This window comes from Zootoca vivipara, chromosome 1, assembly GCF_963506605.1.
Source record: "Zootoca vivipara chromosome 1, rZooViv1.1, whole genome shotgun sequence".
Classification (NCBI taxonomy): domain Eukaryota; kingdom Metazoa; phylum Chordata; class Lepidosauria; order Squamata; family Lacertidae; genus Zootoca; species Zootoca vivipara.
The window spans coordinates 96157326-96184801 of NC_083276.1; the positions used below are offsets into that span (position 1 = coordinate 96157326).

At 43.8% G+C, this 27476-nt stretch overlaps 1 protein-coding gene across 1 annotated transcript; it reads right to left on the reverse strand.

Moving 5' to 3' along the window:
• Positions 1-655: 655 nt before the first annotated feature.
• LOC132592722 (uncharacterized protein K02A2.6-like) lies at positions 656-10217 on the reverse strand. The gene has a single exon (XM_060279321.1). The coding sequence runs from the start codon at positions 3851-3853 to the stop codon at positions 719-721; it is 3135 nt and encodes a 1044-aa protein (XP_060135304.1). The 5' UTR covers positions 3854-10217; the 3' UTR covers positions 656-718.
• Positions 10218-27476: the final 17259 nt, after the last annotated feature.

Consider the following 27476-nt stretch of genomic DNA (forward strand, 5'->3'; position numbering starts at 1 on the left):
TCCATTCAGTGGTTTTATTTTATCCATCTTGTCTATTATCTGTCCAGTCAATTTCATTGAGGGCTCAGGTGCAGTGAGGCTGCAAGCAGCTGGGGGCTAACAAGGGAAGGTGAAATAATCACAGGGCAATCACTTTGGGATAAAATAGGCTACAACTTTATTGATTACAAATGTAAGAAACTCTTGGCATAGGCAATGGTTGTATATCCAGAATCACCCAACACGACTTCTGGTTGATTACTGAGTAGGGTTAATCCCAGGTTAAGGATCACCTCTTGATGTATATCTTTTCTTTTTTAATATGATTTTTAATTGAAATCTTTGAACGTATGTGAAATATACTCGGAGTCGAGAGTGAATTTCATGCTCTTTATTCAGCTCATAGTCATCAAGGAGGAGAAGAGAAGACGAATGGCTCTTTTCCCAAAACCATCTGCTTATATACATTATTTACACAATGGGCCTTGCGTGATTGGCTACTTCAGGGCTACACCTGTGGGCCAATTATATTGTGGATTGACTTCTGCCTGCAGCCTGATTGGCTGCTCCTACAGGCCAATCAGGTAGCAGATTCACTTCTGCCAGCCGCCTGATTGGCTGCTCCAGCAGGCCAATCAGGTTGCGGATTCACTTCCACCTGGAGTTGGATTGGGTAGCTCCCGCTGATTCTGAATCCTATTGTTCTAGGATTCAGCTCAGTACATAACACCCCTCCCCTCTAAGTTCCAGTCCTGCCCGGGAAGTTGCATTCGTAGTCCCCAAGGTCTGCTGGCCGCCTCCGTGTGCGTTGTGGCCTGGGGTGTTCCTTGGTCAGGGGTTCTGGTTCTGGCTCGTGTTCCGAGGCTGCTGGCTGTGCCGGGGCTGTCTGGTCTGGCGCCACTGAACCACTAGGTTGTAGCTCTGGTTCCGGTGTCCTTCCAGCCTCGGGGCGCCCCTCTGTGCCTACTGCTTCTGCTTCCCCTGCCCACCCCTCTCGCTCTACAGGCCTCACTGCCCTGCTGTCCCCTTGGGACCCCTCTGTCCCGCTCTCCTCCCGGGTTCCTCCTGGGAATCGTCGCCGTAGCTGGTCGCAGTGGCGGCGCCAACATTGCCCCCCTTCCGTTAGTACCTCGTACGACACGGGACCGGTCACCTTGGTGACTGTGGCGGGTACCCATGCTGGGCCTGCCCCAAAATTCTTTGCATACACTGGGTCCTGGGCCACAAATGTCCGGGGGTTCCTGCCTTTCCCCACCACTACCTCATCCTGAGCTCTGTCGGGGTGAAGTCGGTCCAGTCTAGTTGCAAGGCGCCGGCCCATTAGTAATTCAGCTGGGCTCCGGCCCGTCGTTGTGCTTGGGGTGCTGTGCTGTGCTAGAAGAAATGTGGCAAGGCGGTATTCCCAGTCCCCTTGTGTCATGCGGCGGAGGCTGTCCTTGGTGGTCCGCACCATGCGCTCCGCTTGGCCATTGGTGGCAGGGTGGAATGGTGCTGAGCGGATGTGGCGGATGGCGTTCTGCGCTGTGAAGGTCTGGAACTCCTCTGACGTGAATGCGGTTCCATTGTCCGAGACGAGGGTGTCAGGGAGCCCGTGGGTCGCAAACAGCTTACGTAGTACCCTGATGGCTGCCGCCGTAGAAGTGGATGGTACCAGTGCGACCTCCAGCCATTTGGTGTAGGAATCCACCACTATGAAGAATGTTTTTCCCTGGAAGGGGCCAGCGAAGTCCACGTGCAAGCGTGACCATGGATGTCGGGCGGACTCCCAGGGCTGGACTGGGGCCCTTGGGGGATCCGGGCGGGATTCTTGGCAGGTCTGGCAGTGTTGGACCCAGGCCTCTATCTCTCTGTCAATCCCCGGCCACCACACATAACTCCTGGCAAGGGCCTTCATCCTCACTACCCCTGGGTGTGTCTCGTGTAGGGCTGTGAGGACCCTTTTGCGGAGGGGCTGGGGAACAACAACCCTGCTTCCCCATAACAGGCACCCCTTGTGGGCCGACAGTTCATGTTTGCGGTTTGTGTAGCCAGCGAATTCTGGCCCGGGGCTGCTGCTGGGCCATCCTCGCCACACCCAGTCCAGGACCCGGGAGATGACCCTATCTTTTGTGGAATGGTGCGCAACTTCTTGTGCCTGAATGGGTCGGTCGGGAAGCAGCTCCAGGGTCATAACCTCTTGTGCAGGCGCTGGGTCGGGGCCTGTTTCTGGTAGTGGTAGCCTGCTGAGGGCGTCTGCGTGGCCCATCGCCTTCCCAGGGCGGTGGATTAGTGCATACTGGTAGCCGGCAAGGAAAATTGACCACCTGAGGACACGTGGAGACAACACTTGGGGGGTCTGCTTCTCAGGGGCAAACAGGCCAAGCAACGGCTTGTGGTCAGTCACTATGGTAAAGGGCCGCCCGTACAAGAAATCATGGAATTTTTTTACGCCCTTCACGATTGCCAGACCCTCCTTGTCAATCTGTGAGTAGTTTCGTTCGGCTGCAGCAAGCGTCTGGGAGAAGTATGCCACCGGCACCTCTCTTCCATCCGGGAGTTGGTGTCCCAGGACAGCGCCGATGCCATAGGGAGAGGCGTCGCATGCCAGCACCACTGGCAGCCTCTCGTCGAAGTGTGCTAAGACCGAGTTCGAGACGAGCAAGTCCTTGACTGCCTGGAATGCGGCCCTTTGTCGCTGGCCCCACACCCAAGGGGCCCTTTTATCTAGGAGTCTGTGTAGGGGCTCCGCTACCGCTGCCTTATGTGGAAGGAAGGCATGGTAAAAGTTCAATAGTCCCAAGAATGACTGAAGTTCGGGCTTGCTCTTGGGCGCTGGGGCCTCACAAATGGCCCGTACCTTGTCACCGGTTGGATGGACCCCTTCTGCGTCCACCTTAAATCCCAGAAAGTCCACCTGCGGCACTCCCAGTAAACACTTTTCCCGCTTCACCTTGAGGCCCGCCGTCTGGAAACGGTGCAGGACGGAGCGGAGGCGGTCCTCAAATTCCTCTGGTGTGGGCCCGGCGATCAGTACATCATCGAAGAAGGGGGTGACGCCAGGAATCCCTTTGAGGAGAGAGTCCATTAGATTCTGGAATATGCCTGGTGCCACGCTAACGCCAAATTGCAGCCGCTTTACTCTGAATGCCCCTCTGTGCGTCACAATCGTCTGAGCCTCTGCTGTGGCTTCGTCCACAGGCAACTGTTGATACGCTTGGGCCAAGTCCAGTTTGCCAAAGATTTTTGACCCAGCCAGGGTGGCGAGGACATGGCTGACCACTGGCACTGGGTATGCATGGGCCGTGAGAGCCTTGTTTATGGTGCATTTGTAGTCTGCACAGATGCGGACCGAACCGTTAGGCTTGACGGGTGTGACAATTGGAGTTTCCCAGGGGGCGTTGGGCACCGGCTCCAGCACTCCTTGCTCCACGAGCCGGTCCAATTCCTCGTCTATGCGGGGTTTCAGGGCGAACGGGACCCGGCGGGCCTTGTGTCTGATGGGTCGTACAGCGGGGTCTAGCTGTAGGGCAATGGGGGGTCCTGTATATCGTCCCAATGCCCCATCGAAAACCCCTGGAAACTCTTTGCATATGGCGTCCACGTCCACTTGTAAGCTAGTGCGGTTCACCCCGGTAACGGCTAGCCCCAGAGGTCCAAACCATGCCAGTCCCAGTAAGCTAACGTAGGGGCCCTTAACTACCAGCAAGTCCAATTGTTGCTTTCGCCCTCGATATTGCACCCTGAAGGTCCCCACCCCCATAGTAGGGACCTTACGTTTCTGGAAGTCCCGGAGGGTGAATGGGGCCGGCCTTAGTTTGGGACCCCCATTAGGGCACAGTTCCCTTAATGTTCGGGCCGAGATTATGGATAGAGTTGAACCCGTGTCCAGCTCCATGCGGCATGGGGCTCCCTCTATCTGTACCTCTATATAAATTTTCTCTGTGCTGGGATGGGGCAACTGGAATACCTGGTAGTCCGTGATCTCCGTTGAGTTGCCTCCAAACAAATCTAAAAAAAATATAGAATGAAAGGGGGGGGACAAGAAAGAAAGAAAAAAAAAGGAGGGAAAAGAAAGAGAGAGAGAAAAGAATAATATACAGAGCCCACTATCAGGGGTAGATCTTAACTCTTGTCTCACACAAAAGGGGGAGGACCTTTCCAGCTCTCAACGTGGAAGCTTCTAGGGTGGTCCCTCCCCTTACCTGGCCAATCCCCTGGCAATGCCTCCCCAGGCAGGATTGGGCAGTTGACTGAGGTAGACAGAGACCCCAAGTATCCAGCCTGTGGAGGATGAAGCCAGTGCAAACTACCAGGAGCCACACTGGGATCCAGGGGGCTGCGTGCGACCACACAAAAGTTCCCCCTCATTTGATATTAGGGGTGGTCATTCTACTTCCAGCCCCCCAGCCTGGGAGTTCTTCTCTTCCCTGCCTGTCATGCAGGGTTCTTCATCAGTCATCCATCATCTTCCTGACATATACCATATTGAGGTATTTGATTAGTCAGAACCATGGATGAGTCAGTGGAAGCCCCTGTGACCACTGGAGGAGGAAATAATATCCTTCCTGGTCCCACAGGAAACCAGCACCCCCACCCCACCCCCAGAGTCACTGTGACCTGCATCGGACCACAATCACTGCACATCAGGGGAAGAAGCAAGCAGTCCTTGTGTAACCCTGAATTCTACCATTACAAGAGTGCAGAGAAAATATTGTCTCTCTCCACATTCTCCAAATCACACATCACAACACACTGGTTTCAAGGGCAGATTTGCTACCTGAAGTAATTAGATGTCTGTTAGCTCTTGAAGCAAAATTCTGTTTACCCAACTGCCAATGACACTTTCACAGTTGTGATCCCACTCAAATCAAATGCAAGGAGAGCAACAAAGAACAGCCTGCCATTCCGCTATGGAAATAGGAGATCTTGCCACTGACTGAACTCTTTAACAATAACATTGTCTTTCCAGAATATTAATGTATCTCACAAGCTCTTAACCGTTTTCTCAGTGATGTTGATTGAAGGGCCTGAAGGAGATCAATAAAAAGTGCTGCATAAGGCTTATTTGTTTTAATCACCTTCAGATAAACCATAAGATATTGATCTTAAGCTTTTCAGCAGCTTGAAAAGGAGCCAAATCTTTATCAGTTTCTAATAGCATGCAGACATTCTGAGGACTAATACCACACTGTTAGGGAAAGTTCCATGTGCTGTACTACCATAGAAGCCTTGGAAAGCCAATCCTCCAGTTTATGGCTGCTTGCAAGTTTTTGCTTCCTCCCTTGCTGGTTGTGATGGAGAACTGGAGCTGTCAATAGATTCTGATTAATGGACAAGGAAACTAGGTAATGCTGCAGAACTTGATGGCTGAAAAACATATTTTTAATTTATTTCATAAAATTCATACACTGCTTGATTGTAAAAAACAAAACAAAAACTCAAAGCGGTTTACAAAAATTGTGACTTTTATCTCCCCTCCCCTTTTTTGGTTTCTGATGTTCTTTTGAACTCTGGTTTCTCCTCTTCATGATGATCTTATTTTGCAGTTTGAAAATATCTTGACATAGCTTTCAACTCTGCTTCAAATTTTGTAACCTACACTGTTCCTGTTGTCTTCACTGTTCCTTATTTAGTATGTTTCATCAACCCGTGCCTTTGAACAGCTGAAGTAAATGGCTGTATTCCATTAAGAGCTTAAATGAAAAGTAAACTACTTGTAGAAAACTTTTTTTAAAAAAGCTGCTCCTTACAACCTAGCTTTGTATGCATTTCAACAATAAACTGAGCACTCTGGAATAAATTTTTCATAAGCTAGTCTTCATTAAATAGCAGCACAAGATCAGCATTGACGTGAGCAGGGCACCCATCCATTAGTAGTGATGCAGCTTGGGCAGTTCATTTGATATGTAGAAAGATGTAACAGCAAGCAGTATACGGTATTCTAATTTCAATACATGCCAAAGAATACTGCAGAGTAATTGGAGATTTTTCATTGCAACGTCACTGAGGCTAGCAATGTTATTTAAGGGTATTGCTCACATGTGGAGTTGCATCATATGAAGGGTTCTAACATATTAATGATCACATAGTTTATCCCACAATTTACCCTAACCCTATCCCCTATCTACATTTTAACTTCACACAACTAACCTGTGAAACTGGTTAAGTCAGGATAAAAGGGAATGATTTGCTCAAAGTCACCCAGTGAGCTTGGCTGACCTTGAATCTAACACATTCCAACACTCTCCAGTCTGAGTCTATCCACTACAACACAATGGTTCTGATGATGTTTGGACAAAGTATAATAACTCCAAAGCCAAATCTGGTAGCCTCTGAAGCAATAACATCTAACCATTCTAGGAAGCATATACAGTAGATCCCTACTCAAGGGGCTGTGGTTTGGGGCAGCAGTTGTGTTGAAAACAAAACATTTGAATTTGATCGTAGATTATTTAAGTCCATGGAAGCCTGTCAGTGCAGAGAGTTGACTATACCCAATGACCTTTGTAGAGTTCTGTGGATTCCTATTACACTGAATTTATCATGATGAACCTTGCCTTCTACAAAATGTCATGCAACATTTAATTGTTTTATGACACAAATGGCATTTTCTTTTGCTGCCATTTAAACTGTGTTGAAAAGATATGTTCTACTTTTACTTCCTCTTCATACATCTCAACACAGCTGACAACTGCAAAGAAGTTTTCCACTACCTTTCCCTCAATAAACTGTTTCCATTTGTTTTGCAAGAACTGCAAGATCCAGTGCCCCAGGTTAACCACCTAATGTATATCATAGTTTGTGAAATGAATTTATGGTGCAATATAAATGCCTATGGTAAACTTAGCTTTTGACCTTTATTTAATGTGTACACTGATTGCTTCAGTATTTAGAGGTAAAACCTTTGAAGTTTAAGGTAGGTATTTTGACAAATAAAATGCCCTGCGTTGATTACTGTGCAGGTTAACATTTAAAATGTCAAACATTTGGGGGCATAGTCAAAATATAATTCTAACGTGTATGTCATTCTGTTGGAACAGCAAGAAAAAGCTAAAGTGCAAGAAGCAAAACGGGAACTAAAGCACAGGAAGAAATTCTTACTAAGCTTCTGTTTTTCTTCCTCCATTTTAGCTTTCTATTGCAAACATTTATGGCATTGTCCTTTGAAATACTTCTTTGAAGCATCACTTATGTAGCTGCTGTGGTAGAAAGTCAGAGGAGCTTTCAGGCTTCCAGGAAGAACATATACTGCTACTTTCTAACAGGACTTAACCATTTATTTTAATGTAGAACACAATCAAGGTCAGAGCCTCTAACAGCAGTCAGCCATCTTCACATAAACAACAACAAGCTGTTCTTCTCGTGCTGCCTCAGGAAGGTAGGTGGCATCTCCTACAATTATTAGCCATTCACTCTCCCAGTATTGAAAAACCTATTTGTTTATCCACAGAGCTGGCAGTGCTATTACGTAACATCAGGTCAGGCCATGGTGATCCGCATGAATGAAGAAAGAACTGAACTGGTGAAACCTCAGGGGGTAAACTACGTGCATCTACCCTAACCCAGATGTGCCCACCCAGATAGCACCAGTCCATAGCTGTCAAGTTCTCCCTTTTTTAAAGGGAAATTCCCTTATGCTGAATAGGCTTCCTCGCGAGAAAAGGGAAAACTTGACAGCTATGCACCAGTCCAGACTTGATACTGGGGTGGGCTTAGAGGGTCTGCACATGGTGCTTTGCCTGTGAGACCCCACCCCTTTTATTGAAGTTGGTGGAGATTGTCAAGGTGGGGCAACTGCAGACTTCTGTAGATAATATGGATTATCTAGACCAGGCACACCCAAACTTTGGCCCTCCAGATGTTTTGGACTACAATTCCCATCTTCCCCAACCACTGGTCCTGTTAGCTAGGGATCATGGGTGTTGTAGGCCAAAACATCTGGAGGGCCGCAGTTTGGGGATGCCTGATCTAGACTCATTCCAGTTTGGTTTCAGGCTTGGTCAGGGAACTGAAAGCTTTGCTTATCCTGATGGATTCCCTTTTATTTAGAATGGGATCAGCAGCATGCAACCTTATTCCATCTTCTCCTTCCCTGCACCTTTTGTTACCACTGACTATGAGATACTCCTGGACCAGCTGTGTGGGGACACTTTGTTAGAGTGGTTATGGTCCTACCTATGGAGCTGAGACTGGAAAATAGTAGCATGTTTTTCAGCTCCCTGGCAGTGGGCACACTTGGAATTTTGAGATACTGCTATTGGCACCTGGCACAAAATGGCTGCTGTGTTGTGTGTGACTTCCACATTGAAAACAGCATAAAAAGAGATGAAAATGGTGCAGATGGTCTCCCAAATCTCATATATGGTGGATTTCTGAGTGGATATTTGCTGAAACTTTCCACGGATGCCAGAGGGAGTACTGGTGACTATGGGCAGCAAGTTGACAACCCCTGTTCTAGGCAGATGCTCCATATCACAGTTCATTGGCTCCCCACAAAGCTGCACACAAGGTTACCTGCTGGGACAAACTTTGGTGATACAGCTCCCTGAGTGAGGACAAAATTTTGTGCCCCCCCCAGTCTTATTTTCACAACAATTCCTTTTTAATTCATTATTCTTTTTTAATTCATCATTATATTGTGCCCCCTCAGCTCAGCGGTTGGCAATGCCCTTGCTGAGGTTTATGTAGTATTTTGTGATTTGATGCTGCTCAGAATCTCAGAATATTAGATAAAATTCAAGTGTTCTAATCACTAGGTGTATTCTACCACTGCCTGAAACAGAGTAGGAAGGAAATCTGATGAAATTATTCAGAGTAATATACCAAGAGAGCCATGAAAAGACTCTGTAGCAAAGCTTTCCCCCCATTGCTTCTGTTGTTACTCATATTTCATCTGGATGTTCATTCACCATTGACCTCTTTGTAGCATGTTGTTAAATCAAATTTACTTGAGGTTAAATTGGTATGCTGCTTGGTGAGAGATTTTACTTTAAAGTCAAAGCTGACATGATGTCCCATCTCAAGAATAAACACTGAGACATAAAATATTATCACTTCTGTTAACTTCTAGAAAGGGGGTTTCAGGTTTCGGGATATAACTGGACGAAGCTCAGGAAGACATTCTTACTCCAGTGAAGTGGTGTAGTGATTGTTAGGTCATTCAGATGTTTCAGTTCCTGAAAACTGAGCACCAAGTGTTCTCAAGGCCACATTATGAATTCACATAAACCATTTGCTCTTTGGGCCTCATTCCAATGCCGTCCTGAAAAAGAGTATGGTACAATTTCTGATAATGTAATCAAAGTTTCCAAAGAATGTTTTTACATGTATTGTTTGGTCTTTGTATTGTTTGGTCTTATTCATGTGTGTACATTTCCAGTAACTTTTGAGATAGTAAAATAATGTCTATTTTTTCAAAAATAATTACCGCATTATTTAATGCGTTCCTACTTGTTACTGCTCATGAACCAAGACACTGTGCTTTATCTCGCTTCCTCCTTGTTGCTGTCCCTTAATTTACAAATAACAGTACAACCACTTACAATAATAAATTAATCACCTGGTGAGGATTTCCTTTTATGCCTGCATTTCCAGGCCTACACTAAATGGTTTTAGGTTTTGTTTTGTTTCATTTTATTCTTTTAGTCAAATAGGTGCCCAAACAGAATATTAAGTGCAATTTATAAGAGAATGTTGATTTCTTCTACAACAAAATCTGTGCTTTCTCTGATGGGAGCACCAATTGTCATAGTATACTCAGCATTATTATTATTTTGTTTTGTTTCATGAAAGAAAGATGTGCAGTTTTGTAGTTTAACAGCAATCCAATGAACACTTGCAGGGGAGTAAGCCTCTCTGAACTCATTCGTACTTATTTCCAAGTAAAAGAGTTTAGCATTGTGTTTTTAATCCCATTACCTATTCAGATAGATCCTATTTATCTAGGATTTGTTGTTGTTGTTTAGTCGTTTAGTCGTGTCCGACTCTTCGTGACCCCATGGACCATAGCACGCCAGGCACTCCTGTCTTGCACTGCCTCCCGCAGTTTGGTCAAACTCATGTTCGTAGCTTCGAGAACACTGTCCAACCATCTTGTCCTCTGTCGTCCCCTTCTCCTAGTGCCCTCAATCTTTCCCAACATCAGGGTCTTTTCCAAGGATTCTTCTCTTCTCATGAGGTGGCCAAAGTATTGGAGCCTCAGCTTCACGATCTGTCCTTCCAGGGAGCACTCAGGGCTGATTTCCTTAAGAATGGATAGGTTTGATCTTCTAGCAGTCCATGGGACTCTCAAGAGTCTCCTCCAGCACCACAATTCAAAAGCATCAATTCTTCGACGATCAGCCTTCTTTATGGTCCAGCTCTCACTTCCATACATCACTACTGGGAAAACCATAGCTTTAACTATACGGACCTTTGTTGGCAAAGTGATGTCTCTGCTTTTTAAGATGCTGTCTAGGTTTGTCATTGCTTTTCTCCCAAGAAGCAGGCGTCTTTTAATTTCGTGACTGCTGTCACCATCTGCAGTGATCAAGGAGCCCAAGAAAGTAAAATCTCTCACTGCCTCCATTTCTTCCCCTTCTATTTGCCAGGAGGTGATGGGACCAGTGGCCATGATCTTGGTTTTTTTGATGTTGAGCTTCAGACCATATTTTGCGCTCTCCTCTTTCACCCTCATTAAAAGGTTCTTTAATTCCTCCTCGCTTTCTGCCATCAAGGTTGTGTCATCTGCATATCTGAGGTTGTTGATATTTCTTCCGGCAATCTTAATTCCGGCTTGGGATTCATCTAGTCCAGCCTTTCGCATGATGAATTCTGCATATAAGTTAAATAAGCAGGGAGACAATATACAACCTTGTCGTACTCCTTTCCCAATTTTGAACCAATCAGTTGTTCCATATCCAGTTCTAACTGTAGCTTCTTGTCCCACATAGAGATTTCTCAGGAGACAGATGAGGTGATCAGGCACTCCCATTTCTTTAAGAACTTGCCATAGTTTGCTGTGGTCGACACAGTCAAAGGCTTTGGCATAGTCAATGAAGCAGAAGTAGACGTTTTTCTGGAACTCTCTAGCTTTCTCCATAATCCAGCGCATGTTTGCTATTTGGTCTCTGGTTCCTCTGCCCTTTCGAAATCCAGCTTGCACTTCTGGGAGTTCTCGGTCCACATACTGCCTAAGCCTGCCTTGTAGAATTTTAAGCATAACCTTGCTAGCGTGTGAAATGAGCGCAATTGTGCGGTAGTTGGAGCATTCTTTGGCACTGCCCTTCTTTGGAATTGGGATGTAGACTGATCTTCTCCAATCCTCTGGCCATTGCTGAGTTTTCCAAACTTGCTGGCATATTGGGTGTAGCACCTTAACAGCATCATCTTTTAAAATTTTAAATTATCTAGGATTACAATAACCTTTATCCTGTTCTTCTCTCCTAAACTGCCACTGTCTGTGGATAGAGATAGCATTGTTTGGGTGCTATAATTACTATATATAAAATTTCAAACCACACCACAAATTTGTCAAAGTCTGTTCTAGGAAGGCAGCAAGGTAGCAATGGTTTTGTTTCTTATAACTGTAAAGCATGAAAAATGCATTAGACAGAGGCAGGGATGGGTTGCCAGGTGGAGCAAATCTGCAGTAGTAGCCTCCCTACCACTTAAAGGCAAGCAGAGGAACAAGACAGACTCCTGTTCAGTCCTTCCCTCTCTCTGACTGCTGGTCAAAGTCCTCCCACCTCCTTGATGTGCATCTCCAGTCCACAGAAAGGGCAGAGGAGAGAGCCAGCATCTATTCTTCCCACTGCCTAGCATCTAGGGTTACCACACTCCTCTACGTCTGGGTGCCAATCTTACAGCCCCAACCCCCACTTGCTCCTTCTCCTCCTTCCTTGGTAGCAGCTCAGTTGGTAGAGCATGAGACTCTTAATCTCAGGGTCGTGGGTTCAAGCCCCATATTGGGCAAAATATTGCTGCATTGCATGAGGTTGGACTAGATGACCTTTGTGATATCTTCCAACTCTACAATTCTATGATTCCTCTTCTGTCTGAGGCTGCCAAGCCATGCAATTTCAATCTTGCTATTTCGATCTCTGCCCCACAAAATGTGAAATAAGAGAAATGATTGAACACTTTCCCACACCTCTTCTATTTTCACAAGCACATCCTTCTCTGTGTCCTGAAAAGAAAATATTTAAATTCCAAACCACCCATGGGAAGTTAAACCCTAACCAACAACACATCTTAACTGCTACAATGCCTGCAAATTTCACCCACTTCTATCAAAGGATTGGAGTGGAGTTATGGCCATTTGAAAATTTCCTAATAATTAATACGGGTGAGGAAATGAAGAAATGGCGGCCCTTGTGGAAAAACCACGGGGGGGGGGAACCTTCTGAAATTTGGTAGGATATATATGCCCTCAGAAGTAGAAACTTGCTGCAAATTTCATATTATTCTGTCCTTTTTACAACACACAAAAAGCACTTCGGATCAAGATCAATAATTAGTTTTTATGGTTTATAGCAAGAGTCAGAAACTTGTGGCCATCCGGGTGTTGCCAGACTGCAACACCTTTCATCCCTGAACTTTTGCCAAGCTGGCTGGAGCTGATGGGAGTGGAGTCCATCCTTGTTTTATAGAGAACTTAGACCCAGGTGTGACTTGTGATCCAGGTATCATGAAATTCCCATGGGAGTCTCCAGGATTATTCCAGAGGTGTTAGTTGTGGATTACATTCACAGGACACTATTCAGTCAAATGTAAGCTCATGCTTAGCTCTATCACATTAACAGTGATACTTAGAAGTGCTTTATTTTGGCTGAATCACACTCTTAGTGTTTTTCTCAAGTCTGCTCAGCTGCTGAGCTGGATTATAGCTCAAGTCTCTCAGGTACAAATATAACAATAGCCACTGAACCAGAGGAGCTCAGCTGTAAATGTATGTTTCAGTTGCCACACTGGTGTCTCTGGAGTTGCTGCCTTGAATGCCATGTGTTATTAACTATTGAGAAATTTGGATGGGAGAATAGCACTATTGGTGTTTTATATATGAACTACCTCCCTCCTTGTGTCCTTCAGTCTAGTATAATTAAATTGAGGGTTGGATTCTTCAAAGAACTGTGTTATGCAGTAACATGAATAAATGAATATATAAAATTAGATTAATTTCTTATATTGCAATTGTGATGATAATGCCCGTTCACATAGAGCAGTGTTTCTCAACCTTTTTTGGGCCACGACACACTTGTTCCGTGAAAAAAATCACGAGGCACACCACCATTAAAAAAGTTAAAAAAATTAACTCTGTGCCGCCCTATATTATAATTATGACTGTAAGAAACACTTGCCAAATATTGCTTTCCGGCGGGTCAGCACTGTGTATTGGCGGCCACCAGGCACGTGACAATGCAAATCGCCCTTCTCGTCGCTGCACATCGCGGCACACCAGCCAGCGTCTCGCGGCACACTAGTGTGCCGCGGAACAGTGGTTGAGAAACGCTGACATAGAGCAAGTTCATGTACTTCTTACTTAAATCTTACAGTTGAGAGGGGTGGTATGGATGGTGTGGTGCTTGTTTTTAACAGCAGCTTCATGTGCAGAATCAGAATATGAAAGTTTTAATGGGAGAAAAATAAATATTATCATTTACCATTGTCTGCACATCAAACTGGAAACCCTATTCTCACTCAGTTGTCAGAACACAAAAGGTGGCCCAAGGTCAATAGCACTTATTTCACACACAGAAAAGGTTTCCCACCTGCATGCAACTTTACGCGTTTTCTTTCTATGCCACTTTTCTTAATTTTACAAATTGATGTTTGATCTCTGCTTTGAAGGGTTGCCGAGCAGAGTGTTAACTGATCTAACAGCAGCAAATCCTTCTTGTAGGGAATCTAAATCAACTCCCTGTGTTGAGTTCTCCATCACTAAAACAGAATCCTCCCTCTTGGCTTAATTATAACAAAGCTTTTCTGTTGGAGAAGAAGAAAAGAAGTTACGCTGCCACCAAAATAAACAAACCTCATAATTCTTCTCCCAAACTGCAATCACTCAGCTCTCAATAGAATGAAACTTCACTTTATTGGGTTCATTTTCAAGGCTGTCATCTTTGCTCGCAACCCTGGGATGAACTCACTCCTATTGTATTCACAATGCCATCATGGCTATAGAAAGAGCAGAGCTGATCTGAAACACAGGTAAAATTGTCCCCTCAGCCTGCAGTCCTTCAAGTTTCCTCAGTGGTGTTGCCAATTTAAAGATGACAACTGTTCCTCTGAGATTCACTTTCCATCTGCCTCTGCTTTCAAAACACTCAACAACACTTCTACTCCTTAACTCCTAAATATATTCACTGATAGATTTTATGCACACACAAAATAAACCATTAAAAATTGCCGTACCTGAACAGATCATTGGTTCATCTGTTCTCATATTCTGCCTTGGCAGTATCTCAAAGGAAACTTAAAGCTCTCATTCTGCACCTGGCCAATTAAAAAGTGCTATATGTGAACAATGCCATTTACTTCCTGGTTACTTTGGCCACCTAAAAAAGAAAAAGAAACCTTTTATTGCCTAGTTGCAAAGGAGGGTATTTCTACAAATAGAGTTGTGCAATGTGTTATATATTCTCACAGGACACAAGCCAAGAGGAGCATAGCCAAGAACAACTTCAACGATAAACCAAACTTAAGTAGAACTAGGGGTAGGGACTCTCCAGCCCTGGGAGCCTCTTCAGGCCTTTCTCCATGTCCCTCAAGTGTTTTTGCCTGGCTGTATGTGTCTTTGAACTGTGATGCCTATTGTTTGCCTGAATGGAGAGAAGTCTTTCGCGCTGTAGACAACTCTGACTTGCATGACTCAAATGTAGCCTACTTTAAAAGGAGCATTTGAAACTGGGACAAAAGTGCTAGCATAATAATCAGGAAAACTATCATGGCTATAACCTTCTGAATGCACCCCTGTTGTTGGTGTCCCTGGTTTCCACTCTACTGTCCCAATGGGCACCAGCCACCACCACTGCACATTTTATTCAACACGACCTAGTCTGTTTAAAATTACCCTAATATGCCATCACTGTTTTTCTTATTCCATATGCCTGTTATTTGTCTGTGGGAAATGCTGTTTCAATTTAGTATGCTATATAAATCAGCTAATATTAACCTGCTTCTCCAGTGCACAGGGTATTATATTCAGGGCTGTCTCGAGCAGGTCAGGGGCCCTGGTGCAGAGGTGCAGAGATCGCTCCGGGCCCCCGCCCGCACAGCATGGCTTCCGCGCGGCTTTGTTGTGCAGCCGGCCCCATGCCCTAGCGCCCCGCGCCACCAGAACTGCACCTAGAGCCGGGCCTAATTATATTTTCTTAAGTGTGTTGTCTCCAAATGTAATCAGTTTACTGGATATTTATATGCAAGTCTGTAGAGCAAATCCAGGTGTGTTTCTGAACTCATTTTGGATGCAGTCTGTTCTAGAGGAAGCTACATCTGAAAAATAAAAAGGCATCATTCCAAGTGGCATAAATGTGTGCATAATGCAAAAAACGAAGAAATGTAATTCCTGCTTGGCTTAAAATTTATAGTGATAGAGAAAGTGAGAAAGAACCCCCTTAGGTCTCAGAATTCTGCCTTAAGAACACTAGGAACTATGTTCCCTTTTGGGACAAGGAGGCACAACAGAGGCGGTGGTGTCTTTATGATATATGCTTTATTTACACATATATACAACCTGAACCTAGATGGAGGGATTGTGGGGCATTCACATCCTAAGAGGGGCTTGTCCTTTCCAGCAGCACAGCATTGGATTCAGGGGCATCCTAAGCGCCCGCCACCCCCCTGTCTCTCTTTAACAGCCTCCTCAAGCCATCCAGTATGGCTGCTATCCCTCAGTCCCCATATGGAGTTATGCCCACTTCCTCCTCATTTCCAGCAACATTTGCAGAAAAACAACTACTACTCCCCTTCTACTTCCAGCAAACACACATCCCGGTCACACTGGCATGTCCGGAAGTGCGTAGAAGTGACTTCTGGCGCTGCAGACATTTTGGAAATGGGCACAGCGGCATCGGAAGTCACTTCTACGCATGTCCAGAAGTGAGTAGAAGCGACTTCCGGTGCCGCAGCGCTGCTGATCCCGGATTTTTCAATCTAGAACTTGGCACCTATGTGGAAATATAAACTGTTAAATGTTTAAAATATGCCCTTTAAAGGGAGTTCCAAAGTTTCTCTCTAGCAAAGAAAAAGACAACATGTTTGGCAAGTTAAAAAAGGGGTTACTTACAAACTCTTCAAAGGTCAGGTACATGTGCTTCAGAAAGTTGCACAGGCAGTAAAACTTGGCTTAGTTAAAAAGTGGTGAACGTTCCTAATTTACTGGTACAGTATAAGAATTCAAGAGTGAGAGCCTTGCAGTTTGAGCTGGAACAACCAGTTCAAACTTCTTTACATGCTGAGCAACTCAGGTAGACTGAGGAACAATAGGCTTGATTACCCATTTCCTCCCATGGTAAGGGAAGTGGACATAGCTATGGCTGGCAGGACAGTTTACTCTATGGTATTAACCCCTTCGTGCATTAATTAGTTTTAAGCGTGTTGATCAGGGATCCCCAAACTAAGGCCCAGGGGCCGGATGCGGTCCAATCGCCTTCTGAATCCGGCCCACGGACGGTCCAGGAATCAGCATGTTTTTACATGAGTAGAATGTGTCCTTTTATTTAAAATGCATCTCTGGGTCATTTGTGGGGCCTGCCTGGTGTTTTTACATGAGTAGAATGTGTCCTTTTATTTAAAATGCATCTCTGGGTTACTCGTGGGGCAAAGGAATTCGTTCATTTCCCCCCCCCCCAAAAAAAATATAGTCCAGCCCCCCACAAGGTCTGAGGGACAGTGGACCAGCCCCCTGCTGAAAAAGTTTGCTGACCCCTGGTGTTGATTATATGAGGCTGGTTATCCCAAGATATTCACATATATCATAATATGTGCCTTCAACATATGTATGCCTTTATTTGAGGGTTTATGGTGCTGTGGTCTAAACCACTGAGCCTAGGGCTTACCGATCAGAAGGTCGGCGGTTCGAATCCCTGCGATGGGGTGAGCTCCCGTTGTTTGGTCCCAGCTCCTGCTCACCTAGCAGTTCGAAAGCACATCAAAGTGCAAGTAGGAACCGCTCTGGCGGGAAGGTAAACGGCATTTCCGTGTCCTGCTCTGGTTCACCAGAAGCGGCTTAGTCATGCTGGCCACATGACCTGGAAGCTGTCTGCGAACAAACACCAGCTCCCTCAGCCTATAGAGGAAGATGAGTGCGCAACCCTAGAGTTGTCCGTGACTGGACCTAACAGTCAGCGGTAACTTTACCTTTACCTTTTTACCCCACTCTTAAACAAATTCCATGACTGGTTTACAAAAAAAAAACACCTACTAGGATTAAATATTAGCAAAGGGGTTGCCTTATAATGTCCCTGTAATTTCCCCAAATAACCATTTCCATGATGCTTGTCTGTTCAGCAGCTACTGGTACCTACCTGTGTGTCCTTAGTATTGCTTTGCTGATTCAGTGATGTCAATGAATAAGTGTTCTAGTATTCTAGTGAGAGCAGCATGGGCACTTCAGTTGGCAAAAAAGATACTCCCCTCATGGTAATTATTACAGTGTGGGAATATTTTGTCCAACATGGGGCTCAACCCAATGACCCTGATATTAAGAGTCTCATACTTTACCCACTGACCTATCCCAGAATGGAGAATACCATTCCTTCACCTTTGAATAACTACAGTGAGTCTTTGCATTGTAATTGGGACTTTGGGCCAGGTATTCCTGAGCCAGTGCCGCCTCTTTCAGACACTGACCACTCACTATTTGTGAAACATTCTTTTAATTATTTGAGACGCTGATTTTGTAAGACACGCTTGATGATACACCGATTTTCAAAAGATTTCACAAGGTGCCTTATGGCCGGGATATATATTGTTCTAGCAAATACGCACAATGGATTATAGCTTATGTTCTTAACTCTAATGCTCTAGCAGTCTGAATATAAAAAGAATCCTCAATAAATGATTTGCTGAAAACAAGGGCAGCTAGCAAGGGATGCTACTTTATTTCCAATATTATGAACCCCTTAACTATTTCTAAGATCAAGTGAGGACTCATTTCTTTCATTAAATCAAAACGGGGTGGGGGGAGGCATGCTGTTTCTATGCTGGTCTGTTTCTTCCAAGAAACAAGCAATATTAATCCCCCTTAATTGTGCTGCTTCATGCTCTGTTTTTCTTTGCCTGTCTGCAGTTCACACACAGAAATGCTCATTAGTAAGTGTGGGGAGTGGCAAGTTGCAGCACTTCCTTGCCAGAGAAACAGTGAAGGTGAATGACTGGGGCCTGCCTGTTGCCACAATAAATCTGTCTGCAGGAGAAAGGTGCAGCCTATGGCGTCAAGCTGCAGCCTGCAGCCCAGTTGTGTCAATGGACAAGAAAAGGTTTCTGTCTGACATGAGTCACCAGGCTGCAGACTTCCTACTAGCAAACAGATACATTTGAAGTTAATGGGTTTCATTTAGGGTTATTGCTTTAGAAGTACTAATTTTCCCAGAGCAACAAAACAAAAATTGAAATGATAGCAGGTTCAGCTTGCACTAGCGATTTACAAAATATATTGTTGTGTGTGAAGATATGTTGGGCAGATCCATCTTCAGATGGCTCTCTCCCTAGGAAATTAAAAACCTTTCCTTCCTGGTGCCCTTAATTTCCTAGACCATTTTTGTAGACCTTAACAATTGTGGTATTGGGGTGTATGTGTATTACAATGCATAGAGTGTTCTGGGCAGCTGTGGTGTGTGAGGTAGGGAGCTGCTGCTTCCTGGATGCAGTGGTACTGCCACTCCAGACTCCAGATGGGCTGGGGCAGGGTGGCAGTGAGGGTTGAGGAAGCACTAGGTTGGCAGCGGCAGGGGCAACTAGCTGCACCCAGCACTGCCAACCCATTGCTCCCCAATCCTCAACACCACCCTCCTTCACCCTACCAGTCATGGAGAGTGGCAGCACCACTGCAGCTGGTACAGTAGCACAGCTGCAGCCCCCTACCACGTACACTGTGACTTGTTTTGGAGAGGTGTCTCTGTCATGGTGAGTTCCTCAGTCCCCTCCCTATGCAGGCAACATAAGGGAAGTAGTGGAACAGAAACAGTACTTTATTGGTTGGCCCTAGTGGAGTTTCCAGGCTGCTCTGGATGTTTCTTCAGTTTTCCTGCAACATTTTGCATATTCTGGTTGTAGATTTCCCCTCCCCTCACTGACTGAGCAAGCGTTCAGTCCGATGGTTGTTCCATTGACATAGTGGCAGCCTGCCTCTGGTCTCAGCATTATATGAGTGTGGATTGTTCTGCTTGTCACCTATTCAGACGTCTGCCATTATGAGTAAAAAAAATTCACTGCAGTGTTTCTGAAGAAAAGCATAAGACATTTTATGAGAAGTTCTGAAAATGGCACGGTTTAAACTTCAAATAACCCAGAGCTGAATTTGTTTTAAATCACATTGATCCACTTTCGAAAATTGTGGCTTCCATTGGCTTTTAAAGACGGAAGCAAAACGGTTACTAAAACGCCCACCCTGCAAATGCCTGTGGGTTGAATTGCAAGCCGCACACATGGTGAAGCAATCAGAATGACCACCTTGCTGTATGCCAGATGCTGCATTCTCAAGGAATTCAACAAGCATGGGCCAAACTCAGCCCACCTTCTCAATGCATCCTCATAGCTTATGTAACTTGACCCCAGAATTTCTGGGAAGCCATCCTGAGACCTGGTGGGCAAATGTCCTAAGCGAGATTCTCCACTGGAATTGCATTTAAATAATTATTTTGCCATTTCCAACTTCCAACCAATGTCAGCTGCTGTCATTTTTAGCTGACATTTTTAGACGTTCTGAGGAAAATTCCTAGTTATTATTAAACAAAGTAACTTGCCTACTTATATAAACTTTTGAAATTGTCCTTCAATAATAATTATTTTTCTTATTTGGTGAAACTGCAAAGCAGGCAACTGTTAGCAATGTGCCCATTAGGGAGGACATTCTGAACTCTGGATGCAACTGCAGGAAAAGCCCCCTCCTTTGTGGAAACAAAGTGTGTCTCTACTAAAGAGTATACTTGGGTCAGGGCCTCTCCAGGAGATCTTAGGATTGGACAGGCTTGTATGGGAAGAGTCACTCTTTTAGGTATTTGGTTCCTAGTCATTTAGGGCTTTAAAGTTAAGCACCACTGCTTAAATTGGTCTCAGAAGTGAGAAGACAGCCAACATAGATCTTTCAAAGTAGGTTGAATAGGAATGACTCCAGCCATTCCTATCATTACTCTTGTCACCAAATCCTACACTAACTGAAGCTTCTTGGTGATATTTAATCGCCAAAAAATATGGACAAGTCTGATCAGTCATGATTTATATACTGAATATGAACAGGAATTGAACAAGAAAATTTAGACGTCTGGGAAAGCTTGAATTATTGGCTTCCATCTCTGAAATAGTTTCAGTAAGTCTCCCCCCCCTTTTTTTCTTGTTACAAAGTCCAATTAATGTGACCAGTTCATTTGAATTACAAATCACTAGCAACCTTAATTTCAAAATATATTGAAAAAGTTAACAGCACTCATAGCCTTTGCTCCCAGGGTCAAGACATTCTGCTGGTGAGTAGCTATTTCAATTAATGCCTCTGACAAACGTTCACCCTTTAAAACCAGCAAATATTCCTGGCAAAATATGATTTGAAATAATTTGGTTTTCTAGTGCTCAAGGTCTTTATGTACTTGCCTTACTCTTTGATATTTTTCTTATCATTACTTCCATGGCCTGACTTTAGGACTTTGAACTCCTAGAGGTAGCTTTCATCTTTATATGTGGTTGTAAAGTGCCATAGATATCCATTGAGCTACAATAAAACTGGCAATGAATAAGAAATTAGATCCTGAGCTTCTCAGAAGAGAACTGTATCTTTTTGTACTCTATAGTAATTTTTATCCACCTGTAACCCTTAATAAGGCAATCAGCAGTTCTTAAATAATAGAAATACTATAGAATGAGCAGTTGTTTCTACAGGAAAAACTTTGCCCTTTCCTGTGGTGAGGCAGAATATCTTTATACTTCAGGGCTAAAAGTTGACTAGGAACACATGATCTGCATTTAGTCAATATATTTGTTGCTAGACAACACCACTTCAGATTACATATGCAGGATCAGCTATGTAATGGTCCCCATAGGATAACTTCCTCCATATAAAAAATTACAATGTCAGGATTCTACTTTGTGACTTTATATCTCAATAGGAATATGGAAGTCCAGAATATAAGAATTTGAACACACTGCTTCTGCTATGAATTAGTGAACATTTGCATTGGGTAACATACATTAAATTTTGTAATATCAAATTTGTGGTCAAACAACAAAACCAAAAACTGATAACACCACATATACCCTGCCTCTGGATTCTGTTAGATCAAACCCAGCCCCTTCTGCATGCAAGGCATGTGCTCTGCCACTAAACTAGGGTCCCTGGACATTTTGTAGGTCAAATTCCACCAAGTTAAGCAGCAGTCAACCAAAACTACTGTATGAGAGAGAACCACAGTAGTGAAATACAACCAGAACTGCTGCAAAACTTCCTTGAATCCCCAACTTCCACAAGCAACCAAAAAATAATTCTGTTTTCTACTTAATGAAAAGCCTCCAAGAGGTCAAGGGAAATTAAGTCACGCTCCTCTCTGCCCAGGTAATAAATGGATCCTCTTCCTTAAACACAGGCCTGAGGTGCAATGGAAAGGAATTCAGAAAATCAGTAGACAGGGACTTGGTTGTTATATGGTGGTTCTGTTCTTACATCCTGATTTAATTGTTATTGTTTTCTTTTTCTGTTTAGTAAACTCCTGTGACCTATTGCTATGAGTGTTGTGTCCTATGCTGTGACTTACAGCTAAATTCTGCACATATCTATTAAAAAACTGCACAACACTACAATGTTTACCCAACAGTAAGTCCAGTTGAGGTTAGTGGGGTTTACTCCCAGATAAGAGGCTACAGGAATATAGCCTGACCTGATACACGCCTACTCTTAAAAAAAAAAAGTACCCTGGAGGACATTGGGGTTAAATTTCCAGCAAGCAGACACAGGATTGCGGACTAACAGTGCAATTATATACATCCCTACTTTAAAATAAGTACCACAGAGGTAAATGTGGCTTACATCTAGGTACATGGGCAACAGCAATCCTATACTTTCTATGGCTGGTATTCTATACCCACTTTCTTGGGGGGAAGCTCTGTTGACCTCAAGGAGAATAAGATCTGAATTACACATATGTAGGATCACTTCTGAATAGATTGAACTGTAAATCCCAGCATAAGACACAGCCATAGGTCTCAACAGTTTACCAAGCAGAAAACAAAAACCTTACTACAAGTTAATTAATTGACTACATTATTGGAATGCACTCTGTGTCAGGTTTCCCATGAAGATGGTCCAGAAGCTGCCTCTGGTGCAAAATACCACTGACCAGCTAGTATCTGGTGCAGCAAGTAGGGATGGGGGATCATATTGCTCTGATCTTCCAAACTTTGCACTGCCTCTTTGTGAGCTGCTAGACTGGTACAAAGCCTTGAATGACCTGGGGATCAACTACCTGAAGGAAAGCCTTCTCCTGTTTTCTCCCATACAATCATTAACATCGGCAGGAGATGCCTGCTTATTGTCCCACCACTGGCTATTGCTAGCTGGTCAGTGCTCCATGACACAAGGCAGGCATCCCCAAACTTGGCCCTCCAGATGTTTTGGGACTACAACTCCCATCATCCCTAGCCAACAGGACCAGTAGTCAGGGATAATGGGAGCTGTAGTCCGTTTGGGGGTGCCTGACACAAGGCATTCCCAGAAACAGAACCTATAACCTAATTGAGCTGTGAGATTATGGCTCTCCTGATTTCTGCTTGATAGTCCCCCCATACTGGATATTTTTAGACATTGTGTGTGTACACACACAACACCACCATCACCATCACCACCACCAGGCCTCTGGAGTATAACAAATTTTCCACTGACTGTGCTGCTTTGTTTTATTCAGTTTTAGTATGGTTGGTTTGTATGTTTTCTGTTAGCATTTTAAGCTACGTTTTGTTTGTTGTTACTGAAACCTGTATTGTTAGCCACCTTGGGTTCCAATTAGGATGAAGGGTGAAGTATACATCTATAGAAATAAATATATCTGTTTTTTCTTATAATCATTCATTCTTGACAATCGCCACAAACATTTCACATACTGAAAAGCATTCCAGAGAATGCAGGTCTGAACTCTGCTAACCTTATTTCACCTTAAGTCCTGAAACGGAATAGGGTTCACAAACCCACACACAAAACCTCTAGCATGATTTCTGCTGCTTTCTCTTCATGAAAAGAGCCTGTTTTATAAAGCATATGAATCACAGGAGAATACTTCTAAAGTTGCCCATCTTTTCTAACAAAATAAGGCTTTGATCACTAATAACCTATGAGCATTATAAATTCCAAATGTCTCATTAAATGTCAAGGGCTTTTTATACATATTATCATAGAATACTATATGCTACAATGTACAACTGCTGATTGTGCCAGCCTTCCTGGAGATAAAGACTTCAATGTTACTTTGTGAATTTAATTAAGTCTTCGGCAACTGCATTTCAGAATCTAATGTATGTGTCTCCCCTGAAAAACAAATTAGTAGTATTTTGTACCAGTTATGCTTTCATCCACAGCAATCAAGCAAATTGTACTACCTTACCATTTGGTTTTCTTCCATTACTATGGATAGTTTTCTTGCATTATAAGCTGCATTATTCAGGCTGGGTCTTGCAAATGGTACGGTACAACATGTACAAATATATATAAGGTTGTTTGGCTATTGGTCTAACATATTAACTTTGTTCTGAACACACATTGCAATCTTCATATGAGTTACACAGGAAGTAAGCCCCATTCATTCCAGTGGAAATACTCAACTTTTTAAAAACTTTTTTTAAAAAACAACAACAAACAAAACAAAACCCAGAGAATTTACACTGACCACCAGATGTCACCCATCTTCCATTGGTTGGCTTTATGCATCTGTCTTTAAAAATACCCCAAATGTTGACTCCAACAAATTATTTTGCCATTCATAAGCAAATAGGGAAGGGGCCATGTCTCAGTGGCAGAGCATGGGGTTTGCATGCAAAAATGGTCCCAGATTCAAGCCACAGCATCACAAGGTAGGACTGGGAAAGTCTCTTGCCTCAAACCCAGGAGAGCTTAGGCCGCCAATCTATGTTAGCAATATTGAGCTAGACAGCCTGATAGTCTTATCTCAGTACAAGGCGATTTCCTGTACCAAGTAACTTAGTACCAAGTAACTTAGACTGTGGCAATTCTTTTTTCTTTGTTGTACTACAGTTCAATTTTTCAATTATTAGTATTATTATTTTCTATTAAAATAATTATTTCTTCATGTAAGTCTGCACTCAGCGGAACAGTATGGCGTGGAATATCTTAGATTTATTTATTTTATTTTTTATTTTAAAAATTACTAAGCTTAGTAATAGCAAATATGCACACTGTATTCCCTGTTCTGGACCAAAAGGCATGAAGCAGGGAATAGAAAAGAGACCAAATAAATAAATAAATAAATAAATAAATGCCTTAAAAAAACCCAAAAACTTCCAGGTACTGGAAGTGACAAGTGCAAATGACAGTGCCCCTCTTTTAAAAGCCCAAATAGAATATGCTTATAGTGAACTCATTGCTCAAATATGCACTGTATTTTTTAAAAAAAAGGTGATTTGGCATGCCATGGGGTGTATAAACCTGTTTAAGGTTGTGTGCTATGGGCATTTAGTTTGGGCAAAATATGGTGCTTGGGTAAATAAAGATGAAATATAATAAGGATAAATGGAAAAAAAGATGAGAGAAAATAAAAGCACACGTGGTGATATGTTAAAAGCCCAGCAATTAGCATACACCAATGGTAAATTAAAATGTCACCTGCTCTACCGTAGTCTTCCTTCAGAACTAAGTTAAACATACCCTCTAATTTCAGTGATCCCCATTAAATAAAGCTGAAGGTAGAATCTTGAGAAGATTTTCTTTTTTCACTGTGAAATCACTAGCAGTTTAGCTTACAGGCTCCTGTCTGTAAAGGTCTGACCAAACTTACATGCTTTGATCATACTCTACAGTATCAATATCTAGGTCTGGGTAACAGTGTCTTACAGTTAGTGTCAGGCCTATAACATCTTTAACATTGAAATTTATGTCTTGGAGTATCACCATATAGTATTCATAGAGGGATGTAGCAAATCTATAACGGAAATATGATGAAACACACATCTTACATTTTAATCGTTGGGCAATCGATACAGAAAGATATTATTTTGAAATCTCAGGCTGCCAGATAGTAAGAGTGATGTCTCATTTATACCCTAGCCACCCTTTTCGTCTAAGCCATTGATTGTTTTAAACTGTCTTTTATCAGGCAAGTCCAATGCAGAGTTAGATTAATTGATTTCAGAGGGCTCCTGTACACCTAACTGCACAAATATGGCTGCAAGAACTATTAACAGCCGGCAAACACTCTAATAGAAAAGGTTATAAATTCCATCGGGAGAGGATAAGATTCATATATGTTAATAGGACTCTTCCATATAAATGACACTAAACTTATCCTTGCTTGATCTGCTTTCTTGATGGCTGTACTGTATTTCAGGCCACTTTGACAAAATGGAGAATATTTTAATTGATGGCTTAAAGAACAGTATATATAGCCAACATTAGTCATACTGGGAGTAGACTCACTTAAATCAGTTTGTCTACTCTGAATATGACTAAGGTTGGCTGATAATAACTTTTAAAGTATATATTACAAGGTGCAACCCTGACACAAAGCTGACATTGACACCCCAAAAATAGAACGTGGCAACTGATGCGTGGAGTGCTGGAGATGCCAAGAAGCATGTGTAGCTTGTTTTCTCCTCTTTCCACATCATTAAAATCTCACTTCTCTTTCTCTCCATTGTCCTTGTTTTCTTCTGCAGCAGGAATGGGCAACATGGTGCCCTCCAGATGTTGGTGGGCTACAACTGCCATGATTCACAGCCAGCAAGACCAATGATCAGAAATTTATGGTAGCTGTAGTCTGACAACATCTGAAGGGCATCATGTTGGTTACTCTGCTTTAAGAATCAAACTACGTGTGACATTTGTCATGTAGTTTGTCTTGGCATGACTGATTGAGCCAGATCTGGACCAAGACATGGTGTGAAGACATGCCCTTGCTGCATCCTGATTCACTTTGTCTCTGCCCCTCCCACCAACTTCAGTCTGATTTCAAGCAGCCACCTTCCTCTTCCTAGGCTTAGTCAATCCAGAGCTCAGCAGGGAAGGGGATGGGGCCCCGGGGCAAAACTATAATTGTTGGGTGTTGCCTGCCATTAGCTCTGGCTCCACCTGCTGCTGGTCACCTTGCAATGGAACCAGCCACCATTGCCACCATCATGTCCAAGTAAACAGCAGTGACACCAGTGACAGGAGGATGGGGTTTGCATTGCAGGGGATAGATGATCACCAGGGTCCCTTCCAACTACTGATTCTCATTGGTCAGGATTCCCCCTTACACTACACATGGGAGGGTCTATATCTGTATCATCTCACTTGTGAACAATGCTTGCAATGCATGACCATGTGAAACACCCCCAGGGATTCTTCAAAAACGTTTTGGGGGTGGCCATTTGTACCACAGTTATTCAATACATGATGGCTGGCAGCTGATTATGTCAACTGACTGAATTGGAAAGCGTTGCATTTAGGGGTTGGTGTTTGCTTGTTGAAGTGGTATGGAAATGTGATATTTGAGCCAGTCGCTCATTCACCACGTGTTAACAGCTGTCGGGCGTATGGGCCTTTATTGCGTGGGGAGCTGCACTACAGGGTCGTAGCTGGTTCTAAATCAGGCTCTCACCAAACTTCCCACTTCTAGTTCCGTAATGGGTATTTACGCAGAAAGCTCCGATTGTGGTTATGTGTTTTCCACTGCCGTGCAATGTGCACGTAATCTTCGTGCATGCATCATTTAAGTTTATGCCTTGGTACCTATTAAGGTACGAAACGCTGCACTGCAGAGCAGTCCATTGGGTTGCCTCTAGCCGCTTTGGGGCCGTGGCCAGCAGACGGGAAATCTATGATTGTCTGTGCTTTTTTTAAAGAAGGGGGGGGGGGAACGGGAAGTTTTAGGTTTATCTAACCGTATTATGTGTTAATGATGCCCGGTCGTCTCGGCGGCTAGGCGGGGACTTTTGCAACCACAAACGGAGAGGGTTTTGTGGGCAGGTTTTCCTGGGCAACGGGACCCGGGAAGCTGCAGATGCTTCCTGCTCATGCAGTGTTGTTTTACACACAGAGATGAAGGATTTAACCCCTTCATGCTGAGGACTTTCTGGAGCAATGTGGGACGTGCTGCCGCTCGGCGCATTAAAACGACAACAACGCGGCAGCC